A 13,719-nucleotide genomic window follows, 5' to 3' on the forward strand; every position below is an offset into this window, starting at 1 on the left:
GCTTTTATTGTCCCGCGCGTTACGCCAGCATATGCATACTGAAAAATATCTTGCAACGTGCAACAGATTTTGAAATAATTCAATGTGACGCACTATGGTCGATCATGTGTTACAAATTTGTATTTTTTTCGCGTTATGTGTAAATTATGTGTGTGCAGTTGGAATATAAAGCGTACACACTCAAAGAGAATAGTGAAAGAGACGCAGAGTGAAAATCAGTCAAAACGGCAACACTCCCTTTACGATGATTTCAACACTAGAATTTGGAAACCGTTTCCAAAGGCAGCACTTTAAATGACTCCTATTATATTTTGAAAACAAACCTTTTGTCGATCGTTGAATTTGTTTATCAAACGATGTGCATTTCGAAACAAAGAGATGAAATAATTCTAAAACTTGTTTTTACTCATACATAGACTCTAGAATGCACCTTACAATCACGATTGCACTAAATTCTGACGAAAATTCAAATTTTTTTTTGATAAATTTACAATACTTATCTCCTCCAACTCAGGCATGAGTAATGTTTATTTACATTGCACGATTGGTCTGCTCAATAAGGTATTTTTGGCTTCACACTATTCGTCTCTTTTCCTATTCTCTTTGTACACACTCAATTCAGTTCGGTAATTTCCACACAGCTAAACAGTCAGTAAAATTTTTCAACTGATAGCTCAGCAAAGTGGCGTTAATTTACTGATTTTCAGCGATATATTTACCGAGTTTATTCAAAACAAACGTCACTTGTACTGATATCTCGGTAAAAGCTTTGTTAGCTGAGTGCTCGGCTGTGCAAAACTCGGTAAAAGTAGCGAAAAAAGCTGGGATTCGGTAGAACAAGATTAAGTGTGTATGCGCGCGCTTGGTAACTTTAATATTTCTACTAAATATAAAGTTCAAGCACATATAACAGACCTTTATGCTCGATTCGGAATATGTGTAAGCACACGATACTGGAATTTAGAATAAATCAGACGTCTGAAGCACATTTGGCAAACGTTTATACACGCAGAAGAATCAGGCCTTTTTGAAACAACATAACGTTTAGCTGAATTTAAAACTTGACAAATGGCTGTTTCAAACTGAAATGGGCAATTCTCGAAAGCATGTCTTTGGTTTAGTTCATCAAATACTTCTGTTTGCCTTATAAGTAGAAACATTGTTGAACCAAAATTTGTCTAGCTGATCCCTTTGTTAAAAACCAACAGAATCTTTATTTGATTTCATCTAAATTTGAGTTGTTCTCTCCTTTGGTTAATACAAAAGATTTTTTTAGTTTAGTCGAATTAGTTTGGTCGGTTAAACTTATCATGATTTTGTTGTTTCAAACAAAATATTTGTTGAAACTATTGAAAAGCCAATAAATGAATTTGTTACTAATTTCATGTCAAACAACAGTATTGATTAAATCAAGCATGAATCTTGTAAGATAATTCTATATCAAACTGGAAAATTGTTAATTAAAGCCATTTGTTTATTCTTACTGATTTTTTTCTGCGTGTAGATATCGCATTGCAATGCAAAAACGTGTAGCAAACAGCTACGTAGATGGCAATAGTGAAACACTGATTTCCACCGCGTATCAATTTGAAAGTTTACGCTGGTTTCCAAATAAATTTTGTTCCAGTCTAAATGTCTGTTATCTGTGATTTAAGTATGTGAAATAAATAGAATCAACAGTAAATTTTTTATCAGTGCACGTAGCATTTGCATATTTTTTAGTGCCAAATTTCCCAAAAAAAAGGATCCTTTATGTTATTTTTTTAATGTTGAAATTACATTTAATTACCCCTTAGAAAATCCTCCCGATTTTCCCACCGGCTAAATCGGTTTGTATCGGCACAATCGGCCGACTGTGGAAGCAGATTTACACAGATTAAATCTGGCGATTAATATGGTGTCAAAAATTGTTCACCAAAGAAACCTAGCTTAGTCGCTTAATTAATCGGTCGACCTCGAAGCACCCGATTTCGTTGGTCGACTGGGAAATTTATCAAGTGTCAATTTTTCTATGGGGTAGCAAGAGACTGGAAGGATTAAAATATTTTTCAATAGCCCTAGTACTTAAAGAAGAGCAAGAAGTTGAAAGAAGAATGTTTTGAAAAGCGTGTAATAGGTTTATATGAGCAAGCTTAGAGTTTCTCGGCGACTTAACCTTTTGTCTTCTACCGCAGGAGTTATAATATCGTGGCATTTTAAATGCGAATCACCTGAGTCTACGGCATGTCCGGACAAGCGTAAAGTCACTTAGTCACATCAACCACATGTAAGTAGGGGTTTGCCCACTACTCGGGTTCTCAATTTGCCCGGCGTACCTTTCTTTTCAGGGCGGCCTAGGTGCCTCTACAGAATTTCGGATTTTCGTCACAACAAAAAAAAAGGGTAAACAAAACAAATAAATTTAATTTTACCGTGTTTATTCGCCTACTCTCCCTTGTGGCTGTTCGTGGTCACTACTGATCCGATACTGCTGATGCTGGCAGGAAGGCGATGGTTTCATCCGACCGGCCGGGACTACAACGGCCGAGTTCTCCCGTTTTCCGTTGGCTGCTCCGGCAGCGGTCCTTGGCGTTTAGCTAGGGAGGTGAGCTTGGCTCCTTTGTTGGAACCTCCCTAGCGACTTTGGCGATAAATCGCCGGACCGTTTACTCGCCGTAACCGATCCCGGAAGTCACCGCAGTATACTTCCCAGGGGGAACCTTTGTCCGCCCTGCTTCGTTCTCCTTGGCTATTAGCTATAGAGGAGAGCTAGGCTCGTTCGACTTATCCTCTATAGCGAGAACGGTCGATGTCACGGTTCCTTTTTGTTTAGCCAGGGAAGCGAATACACTCCTTAACTGTTAGCTTACCCCTGTTGGCGAACCGACACCGTAATTTTCACTGTGCCCGAACCACGGGCCGGCACTTTCGACGGGAATCTGTTCCGTCACACACGCGCACTTCGCTCACAAGCTATTGTGGCGGTAAACTTTTTCGAAAATAATCGACGTCTGTCTTTAACCGTGGTTCGTCACTTTCCACTCTTTTACGATGGCCGCCTTCCGCACTCGACCACAACAAACAAGCACCAAAAAAACGCACCGCCGCATAGCTGTCATCGCTATAGCACAGCATAGTCAGACCACTTTTGCAGCGAAAGGAGAGCGGTAACCTAACTAAACCCTATGCTATTTATTTACAAATACACAAAAAAAATTACTACACCTATCTGGACTAATAACAACGTTCATGGACTATTATTTAAACGAAATTTACATCAAAAACATGAACGAGCATAATGAGCAGCGGTGAGTTATGTTGCAATAACAATACACTCTACGGAGAGAGTACGCACAAATAGGTATATTTCCACCCAGTGCTAAATTGTTACCCTGACGGGTTACACACATAAGCTATCTATGCAATAATTCAAGATTTTGAGAGCGCTCGTTATTTTTCAAATATTGATTTATGTTGCATTTGATGGGACCTTCAAGTTCAAACTTTCAAATCACTGTAGCCCTGTGGTATCCCTCTCTCACAGTCGCAACTATCAAAATGGTGTGCTTGCAGAAATATCAGAAAAATCGTCACAAAAGATTGCATTAATGGCACAAACAGTTCTCGAAAGGAAAATCATTATAATTTGCTCCATCAGTACGGAACTCAATTGCAGAATATTTTTTTCCTTTAGGTATTTTCCATTGTGTCCATTTCCATTGGGTGAAAAAAGTTCAACGTGAATTGAATTTATTGTACAAGTTTCAGTAGTAATGCTGCAACCGTTACGAAAATAGAGTCGGAAAAACATCAACGGCGTAAACGAATTTTGTGCACGTACCTAGAAAATCCGGATCTATCTCACTGTGCCATTAGCAAGAATCTGGGAATGGTCCAAGCTACGGTAAGTCGAGTTTTGAAACATTACAACGAACGTTTGACCGTCAATAGAAAAGAAAACAGTGTATAAAGTGAGAAAAAATGGTAGAATACAGAGAAGAAATCGGGAAAGCTTTACACTCAGCTGTTGACGAAACCGCATTGTCTCGTCATGTCTGACGAGACTTACGGGAAAGCAGATTACCAGCAGCTTCCTGGACTCCTTTCTTTATTGCCCGTGATTTATTTAACGTCCCTGAGGAAATCTGAAGCGGAAGATGTCTAAGTTTACCAAAAAATACATGATTTGCTAGGAAAGTTGCTTGTGTGGAAAGTGGAACCATCCTAAGGAAGGAAGTGAACCTGGAAGCAGATATGAGAACAACTAGGATATTAAATTAAAAAACAAGTTGGCCTAAATTTTCTACAAAACCTTATGAATTGTGTTGCGAGAAAGGTACATGCATGCACATATGGCTAAGAAAGTGAAATCAGCATGTAAAATGAGTAATACATTTTTTTATTCCCTGAAACTTTGAATACGATCGGTTGAATGGGTAAATTTTGACAGACCTTCTCTTGTGCTGCAATTTGATTCCATACACCCTTTACAACAATATATTTCCCGACCAAAAGTAGTAGTATTTGATAATATTTTTTGAACTCACACGAAAATATGCGAAGCGACGTTGATTAGAATACGATTTCAATGAACACTTCGGTGCTTTCGGAATTCAGCACCGACCCAGTATAGATAAATTATCTCACTCTACAATTGATCGTTTCGTCAACGGCACAACCTGAAACTTCGTGAAACCTTTTGAAGAAAAAGTGTCCGAGTAGTTTACCGCCAGGGACAGTGGTGCTCAACTACATTTCACGCCAAATTTATTATTCTGTTTCTCTACGTCATTTCAACGCTCAATATTTTCGCGACACCCTCGCATCATCAATACGCATGCTTCTAGTTTCATCCACTTGAGATGCCGAAAAATGAAAAGGAGCACAGCACCGCGATGCTCTCGCCCGCATAATGTGTACCGTATGTCAACCATTGCATCAAACGTTTCAAAACCATTTTCAATATGGTTTGTTCAACAATAGATTAACCATTGCCTGGTACAATATCGAACAGAACCAGTGTCGTTGTTTCATACTCGACCATACAAACAACGGGTTGTTAAGAACAGTCACTATACCAAAATGTGCTGTTTTCCATATACATTTTGACAACATACCATTCAATAACCATACAGATTATGGTGACTTGCATATACTAGATCTAGCGATGCATAAAATTTTAGGTGGAGAAAAAAACCTCTTCCCCATCTCATTTCAATTCTATCGATTGATGAGTTTTATTTTGTTACACTCCATTTTACGTTGACGCTAAGTGGACTGACGCTTTATCCGATTGAGCTGTCGCCGTAATATTGTAAGACGAGGATTTTTGACCATGTTAAACTACAGATTACTGGATCAGCGTAAACAGATATAACAAAGACCACCACAGCAATATTAACCTCTGGTACAAAAGTACAATGTAGTATACAAATCTTCAATATAGGATGCACGGAAGATATTGGAAATGGTCACTAAAATGAGTATGGTAGTATAATAGTTGAAGTATAATATGCATGAGATTTAAAAAAAAATTAGGCAAGGATAGGTGCAAATTGAAATAAATTAGCAAAATTTCTAATTTTACTGTTTGTTGGCCCTTTTCAAAAAACGGCATGATATCATAATCGGTCCAGTTTTGTTGTTGTTGCGCTGAAATGTTTCACAGCCGTTGACGCCTCACTTTAACCTGTCAAATGCTTGGAAACGGATCTAAGCGTTATGAACAGCGTTGTCAGATTGTTTTATATAATATTGCTTTAAATAAAAAATCGGCATTTTTATCGATATGAAGTTCATAACCATGGTGAAAATGCATAAACACTAAAAATTGCCTGAGTTATTGATGGTAAGCTATCGTTCTTTCTAGTTCTTGCTTTCGGAATCAGTTGTCGAATTCCAACAACAATCTTTTCGTTGGATTATTCTTATTTTCATAGTGATTGCTAAAAATCATGAAGGCTTATTCATCATTTCATAACTATATATTTTTCCATTAGGAAACCCATAAAAATTGTACGAAATGTATAAGTGACTTGTGAATTCGTGTTTTTGTATTTTTTTATGTTAGGAAAATTTCATGAATTTGCTAGCCAATTTCTTCGGCATTGAGGTTCAAACAACGTTGGTTCAAAACTGATATTATGTCAATAGATCGGAATATCTGGCAACTCTGGCTGATTAGGAATTTTACATTTTCACAAGAGGAATTACCGCATTCAGTTGAGGATTGATTTGAAACTGCTTTTTTCGTGTGAATTTACGGATTTTTCGAGCGAAATAAGTGATTCCGCAGTGTAGTATCTGTTGCCCATCAATGTGAAGTGGTAATTATCCTGTTCGATTTGTACAACTTTGATTTTATGAGGCTATATTGACCGCAACTGGCGTAAGGAATTTTTGCATCTTGTAAGCTGCATTCGTGTTAGTTTAGGTGCGTTGCTGTCGGAAGAAAAAAGACCCCAAACTTCAATTTCATTGGACAGAACTTTTTTTTTTGGTAAATAAATAGTTATCCAGGGGTTCCGCTATATTGTCCATGAATGATGAGTTATTCCAGAAGCCAACAATATTACGAGGTAAAGAATTGAATTTTCTGCTTGATTGAGTTACTTAATGTATTTTTTTTTCAACAGCAAAGCTCACGATCCCGTAGTCGCGATCGGAAATATCGCCGGGAGTACAAAGAAGAAGGCGAAAGGTAAGAAAACTAATTTTAAAACCAATCAATTTTAAAATCTTGCGCGTTTGCAGGTATGTCTCGTCCTACAGAAACTACGACTACAGTGGAAGTAGCTCCGGACGTTATGAGCGTCGCGCCCCCCGGCAACCTCCCTATGTTACCAGCCAGAGAAACGACCCATCGTCCACACCTAGCAGCGTCGTCCTCGCGGTGTTTAACATCAGTATTTACACCACCGAGGCAGAACTGTACGACGTTTTCTCCAAGTTTGGTCCCGTGAAGAAGGCAACCGTGGTGCTCGATGCCAAGGTAGGCTAGGCCATAATTGTCTCTATGTTCAACAGAAGGCCACGATTCCAAGTTATGGTGCGTTTTCGTGAAAGTTTAAGGAAAACGAACCTGCGTGCTTTGGATACAGCAGAACGTGTTTCGTTTCGGAAGATTAATGGATGAAATGTGTGCAAGATTGAGACATTTCTTCAAAGGCTCTTCCGAACAGCATACTGCATAGTTGAATGTCGGTTTGCGATGTACTTGTTTGTGTCCGACAAATGCTGTGTATAGCAGACGGTATTCGTCGAATATTCAAGGTGCTTGATGATCGAAGAAAAAGATTCGTAATTAACACGTTTTTTATGACTAACCTTTTATTTATTTTAATGACTGGAGTGTTTAAGGGATACACTATTTGACTTACAATATTTCATATGCGGATGCTTTTCAAGATTAGGTGAGTTTCAACGTGGGTCATATTGTTGATGTATTATTGTAAATCGAGCGAAGAAAGAAGATAGTTCCATCAATTTGTGGTTGAAGCGTTGGGATTATTCGGTGCCTCCCTAAATTTCAAGTTCCTTTGATTTTTCCCAACAATACAAATAAGCTCTGAAGAAAAGTTCCTATAGCCGACTTTATTCTTGATTGAGTGAAAATAATACACCAAAGAAGAAAAGCTATACCAAAGAGTTTATATAACTAAGTCTGGTTATCGGAAACTACTTTCAATCGACAGAATCGATTATGCACACAATTAGAAAGAAGAAAAACTTTTGCTGGAACCGGTGACGAAGAAAGAAGACATCCGATTTGGCAAGTCAACTGACATCATTGAAAAGATATTGTGTGACAGCGACGAAAAGATGAGTGTCGAAGAAATTCTAATTCTATACAAGCACCCTTTTCTACATGTGTGTAAATCCAAAAAAATGATCACTCGATGAAGATTTGAAGATGAGAAAATGAAGAAAGAAGAAGGAATCTTTAAGAGTGGAGCAAAATCGAGAAGAAGATAGGCTTAGCGAATGATAAATGAAGATGCTACAGAAAAAGAAGAGAAGTGTGAAAACGGAAAATTGTAAGAAAAAAATATGGTAACGAATAGAAGAAGTGATCACATGAAAGGGAATTCCGAAGGTAAGATGTTACAAACACACCAAAAGTTTGGTAATTACTCGAACCTGTAATTGCTTATAAATATCTGCAATTTATCACATCTAACTCAATTTCTGCAATATTTTCGTTTTATATTTTGAATAGCATGTGTCTAGTTATTGATACAAGCAACAAAACAGGTTGTTTCAGGCAATGTTATTTACCTCTATGGCCTATGATCTGCCACACCTATTTATACCACATGTAATTGATCACCTTTGTCCTTACAAAACCATAATGAAGGTTACGTGGTAAAAACTATCGAGTGGGTGTTGACAAAAGCGTTGGCTGTAGTTGTTTCAAAAATTTTAAACTTTTAAGGGTTAAAGAAGTGAAACGACTTCAAGCCTTTCAAACTATTTACTAAGATGCGAGGTATCCGCGTTATTTTAAGACTTTTTTACACGATTCCCTGATACGGTTTAACACGCTTTCTTTACCCGTTTGTCCGTTCAATAGCAACGTCCTTCCACTTAGGTGCGATGTGTCGATAGATTCCAGTTTTGGTTGTTAATCATGGTGCTCCTCCTCCTCGTATTTTTGTCGTTTTGTAAAACTTTCCCGTATCTATGCTGACAAAGCTTCCCTCTGCTTTAGCGAGTACCTTTTCGTCATACCCACACTGCTTAAGCCGATGTTGTATCGGATAGCCCCAACTTATCGTATCGTTCGCCTTTCTGGCGCGTAGCTGCTGCAAACCAGTTTCTGACCTGTTTTTTTGTATATTGCCGTTTGGCACTCAGCATCGAGCCAGTCGTTCCGTTGATTTATATATGTGGTACCATACACTATTGTGGCTACTGTACTGACCGCCTGATGAGCTTGCGGTGTTCAGAGTATCCCTAAATGTCCGTTCTTCGATGCGTCCGTCGATCTAATGAGCAGTCACATTGTTCTCATACGCCTGAGGCCAGTTGTTATACTGGACAGTTTTGTGCGAATCTTACACCCCCACCAGATGATGGTCAGATTCAATCAATTCTAGCTACAGCTCTGTCGATGTTCACTCTTAAGCTGTACATATAAAATATTACCCTACCTACCGTGTGAATGAGGTGTCACAGCAAAATCTAGCCCCACTGCGGGTGAATTGTATTGCCATTGATTTTTCGAAGCATCCTGTAAGGTCAGCTATTCGGCTATACAGTCATTCATGTCAAGGAACAACATGCAGCACACCGCTGAATGCGGCAACGTTAAAATCAGCATCCCCGTGTATATAGACAACGACTCTATAGAGGTACGCTCACATGATTTAACTCCGTTCACCCCTGATATCGTGATTAAAAATATTATTTCAAGATAGGGAGAAGTGGCTTCCGTCACAGAGTATCAACCGAAAATGAAATATTAAATCAGACACAAACAGGATCATTCAACCGCGAACAGCAAGAAAGCAGTACCGATGATGGCATGGATGTGAACGATAACAGAAAGAAGGTAGACTGATTGAGCCCCCTTGCAGTGCAGGTTCGCTCCTCGGAAAAAATCGTCGACCGTCTGTCAATACATGGTCAATTTGGAGGCAAATTGCGCCATTTGGGTATTTCTAGGTGCGCTTCCACATATACTTTCGTGCAAAATCCAAGCTGATTTTCAGTCCAGAAACCATCAAGAAATTTTCGATTGCGAGGATGTCAATACGAAAGCTGAACTAGTGACGATTGAGATGCAGTTTCTCCTGGAACGGCATGCTCCGCAAACAACAAGATTTGTCCGCGACAAGCGTACACCGTGGACAGGAGGTAGCACTCAAAGATCTTGCGTGCAAGCTTTACTCGAGGAACCCGAACAGAATGAGGGGAGATTGTTAGGGCTACTGCGTAAAACGCAACCGAGCGAGCACTACGGTTACTGTGGGTCAGAAACGTTATGCAGACATGAATTTCTCTCCTGAACTGCCTGCCAAGAGGTTATGGAATATTCTCTAAAGGGAAGGAATCCACAACTCGTAGCAGACGATGCTCACATCGACGCCGATCGCCTGAATCAGTCTTTTCCGGAGAGTTGTGCAGCTAATTTAGCATGTAGATTAACAACATTCCTTCAACGCTCAAATGTGAATGTCAGATTTACATGTCTGGCCCCATTGAACATATTGATAGGTTGGTGCACGCTATCAATGACGATCTTGCTTCAATCGCTACCTGGGCAACGGAAAACGGACTGTTTCCTAACCCAAAGAAAACCCAAGCGGTAATATTCTGCAAGGAAGGCCAGGTTATCCCGAGTGTAGATATTAAATTTTGTGGTGAGACGATTGCTTTAAGTTTCAAAGTCACAAACCTTGGACTTCTGCTGGATACCAACCTGAAATGGAAAGAACTTGTTAACGGAATCACCATGAAGGCGGGCAACAGTCTGCGAACATTCCGCCGCCTTGGATCGGTCCTGTCTCAACCAAGCCTCAAGTTGGTGCCGGCCGTGATAGTGCCCATTCTCACTTATTGCGACATTGTGTACTACCCCGGTCTTAGTGTCGCGCTGAGGGGACAACTGCACAGGTGCTTCAAATCATCCATCCGATTTGGGTTCAAGATGAGAAGGTACGACACGACTGAAGCGGTTCGCAATGCAGTGCTCGGACACGACCTACAGGATAACTATCGCCAAAGGATATGCTGCTTTCTATACAAAGTTTGGAACAGGCATCGTCCGGAATATATTCTGGAGCATCTACAGCGAGGGCAAATGGTACGGTGTAGCACTTACCTGGTACCGAACCACACAACGAGTAAGAAAAAGAGCATCCTTGTCTACGGAATTCCATTCTGGAACCAGCTACCTGCCGACGTCAAAAGCAAGCCTTCATTCGCCTCATTTAAGCAATCGCTTTGGAGAATCTGATCGGTAGAGACTAGATTAAGGGCGTACTTGAAATTTGATTAATTTTCCTCTATATTCTAACAAAGTTTATCTTCCTTAAATTGTAACTAATAGGCCCTCGTATAATTAATAAATTACAATTGCAATTATAAAATACGAGCTATGGCTCTGGTTGTAGTGAGATTTATCAACCTGAGGCCGTTGTCGTTGGTGGTTGCGAGGAGGTTCTCCTTTCTAATCACTGGACGAAAAACTTCTTCTCTTCCGAACAGTATATTTGCGCAATCGATGCTGAGTTTTACGTCGTGGTTTGGACGCTTATACAATTGGTCGGTGTTAAGTCAGACCGAACTAAGTCGCAATATATCAAAAAGTGAGATAATGATAGCACTGGATACAGAATTTCTTCGTCTGCAGTCCACTTTTAGTAGCTTCGTGATACGTTACAATAAGCATGAATTATGGCAAAAATTATTTTCAAACTTTAAACTCGTTTTTCTCGAAATAAAATGTCAGTCCGGTCTGATTTGACACCATCTTTTACATCATCGGATCTTTCGTTTGTCAACGCGTACGCGCTGACCAGCCATACGTAGTTCAAGAACTTTCTCTTTATCCTGGCTACAACCACCGCAATCTGACGACCCGATGCTGCTGCTTACTAAGCCGGGTTCCGGTTTTTTAAATTTTAAATTTCGAATTCAGGCAGTTTTGAATTTTTCAAATTTGAAATTCTCGGGTTCATGCCGAGCCCTGGTTGGGGTCGAGTTAGAGTTCCGAAAGAAACAAAATCAACAATTTCTTGACGATGTTTACTTTTGTACAACTGATCGCTTTTTAGAGTCAATTAACTTTTCCTCGTGATACAAATTGATAACATAAAACCATACTAAATTGTCTACTATTGAATCGCCTGAATTGATCATCTTTTCTGATTTCATATTGTGTTTTTTTATTCATTTTTAACATTTTTTTTTGTGATGATTAACAAATTGCTTAATTTTATTTTTTTAACGATCATTTAGCAAACAATGCTTTCAACCCAACGATATTTCAGTTTTTTGCGTACTTTTAATACTCGCCTCCTCTCTCGTGGTGTTTTATCTCATGATAGGGTCGTTGCATCAAACAATCCTTCTCTCAAATATTTACAAGTGTTATAAGGGGTTACATAACTATAAAAAAAATAGGCATATTTCAGAAATTTTTCTTGACGCAATGAAAATATTAATCGAGATCCTGTAAAATGGGGTTTGTACTACTCATTGTCATGTACTGAGAATAATGTTTTCAAGTAATTTTATTACAAGATGGCGACCGTGATTTTTCGCGAAATAGCTCACTTTTTAAATAAAAGCGCTCAAAATGTCATGATAAGCGATAGCAAACTGTTTATTTGAAAAAATACAATAGCGAACTCCGCAATTTTGAATATACTGTTGAAATTACAGAACTATTAACAATCATTTGCTCGAGTTACATCAACAACAACAACATTTATATATTTTTGTCACTTTCCATATTTTGACAGATCATTTTTAAGGTCCTAAAGCGCATTTCAGGCCAATAGTGGATGAATGGAGAAAAGTGAGTCTAGTTATGTACGATATGCAACCTAGGCTCGATGGCGGATCCAAAACATCTTCAATCATATACATTGGGAGCAGCATCATACGTTGTATCAAGCTGTTCTCAACTCCTACTCGGCAGTTTTCACGACGCCACCCACACTACAACTATCAGCTCATTGAGTTTCCTCCACAAGCCATCACCAAACATGTTCCATAACAAAGGTGACCAAACTCCATTCTTCGGACAACCACAAATACTCAACTTCCTTATCTGCCTGTCTCAGGGACGAACGAAGAATGCGGTTTCTAAGCATTGCGTGAATCCAACCCGAGATACACTCCATGACCGCTTATCGCTTTCCCAGTAGAAATGCTGAAAAGCACGCTCTGTATTTAGGAATACCCTCAAGCATTGGTTGAGATAGATCATTTTTGCGGTACGTTTATGCTGGAGATTAATTTGTGCTATTCTAACGATTGTTTTGTTAGAATAATGATAATACATATAGTTGAGGATAATTATGTTGTCTATTGTTTAAAGTAGGCAACTCTATTTTGCGATCTTCCTCCCTGGGCTTGGGTGATGAGCCTAATGGGCGCGTACTCTTGCTTGATCGATAAGAGTGGGAGATCCGAGCGAGTGCTGGTTCATTGACCTCTGAATCTCATGACTAATAATCATTCGATCGAGTGTTTTGGCGGGCGGCTGATATGGATGTTTCTACTTTCAAATGGGGGAACATGCTGGTTCGGTTGTTCGGGGACTCATTTGATCTTGAGCATAGTGATCGAGTCATTCGATTCGGATCGATGGACTTTCATCTATAAGAGATGATCAGACTGAATGTGGGTGTTTTTATCTCTTAAATCGCTCTGTCGCTCTGGCTCGTGAAGATGGCGAGTAACACTCGTTTATAACGAATCGGATTTGCTGTTTTCAGAAACAGAGATGACAATCTCTTATGGATGGAACCTTCTCTTAAACATACTGTTCAGCCACTAGTTAATGCTCAACTAGATCAACTTAATAAACTGAAACACGTAGTTTTTGAAGAAATCCAATCCACGTGAACCACATCACCAAACACCTAAAAGTAGTTTAGATGCATGGAATATCTATTTCTGTGTTATCTATTATCTTATCTATTCTATTATCTATTAATATCTATTTCTTTATCCCTCTCGCAGGAGGATTGACGGTATTGTAAACATCATCAGGCCACAATAGAC

The 13,719-nt window shown here is 39.2% G+C and overlaps 1 protein-coding gene across 2 annotated transcripts in view; it reads left to right on the plus strand.

Moving 5' to 3' along the window:
* The first annotated feature begins 6,168 nt into the window (after positions 1-6,168).
* Positions 6,169-13,719, plus strand: part of LOC131690999 (transformer-2 protein homolog alpha-like) — a 30,320-nt gene continuing 22,769 nt past the window's right edge. Inside the window, exons 1-4 of one of the 2 annotated variants that reach the window (XM_058977120.1) lie at positions 6,169-6,412; positions 6,491-6,557; positions 6,615-6,679; positions 6,733-6,970. In XM_058977120.1, the coding sequence (XP_058833103.1) occupies positions 6,522-6,557; positions 6,615-6,679; positions 6,733-6,970 (339 nt within the window). In that variant the 5' untranslated portion in view covers positions 6,169-6,412; positions 6,491-6,521. Of the gene's footprint in view, positions 6,558-6,614; positions 6,680-6,732; positions 6,971-13,719 lie in introns of both variants that reach the window. The other variant, XM_058977119.1, reaches the window with a different exon arrangement.

This window comes from Topomyia yanbarensis, chromosome 3 (genome assembly GCF_030247195.1).
Source record: "Topomyia yanbarensis strain Yona2022 chromosome 3, ASM3024719v1, whole genome shotgun sequence".
Classification (NCBI taxonomy): Eukaryota; Metazoa; Arthropoda; class Insecta; order Diptera; family Culicidae; genus Topomyia; species Topomyia yanbarensis.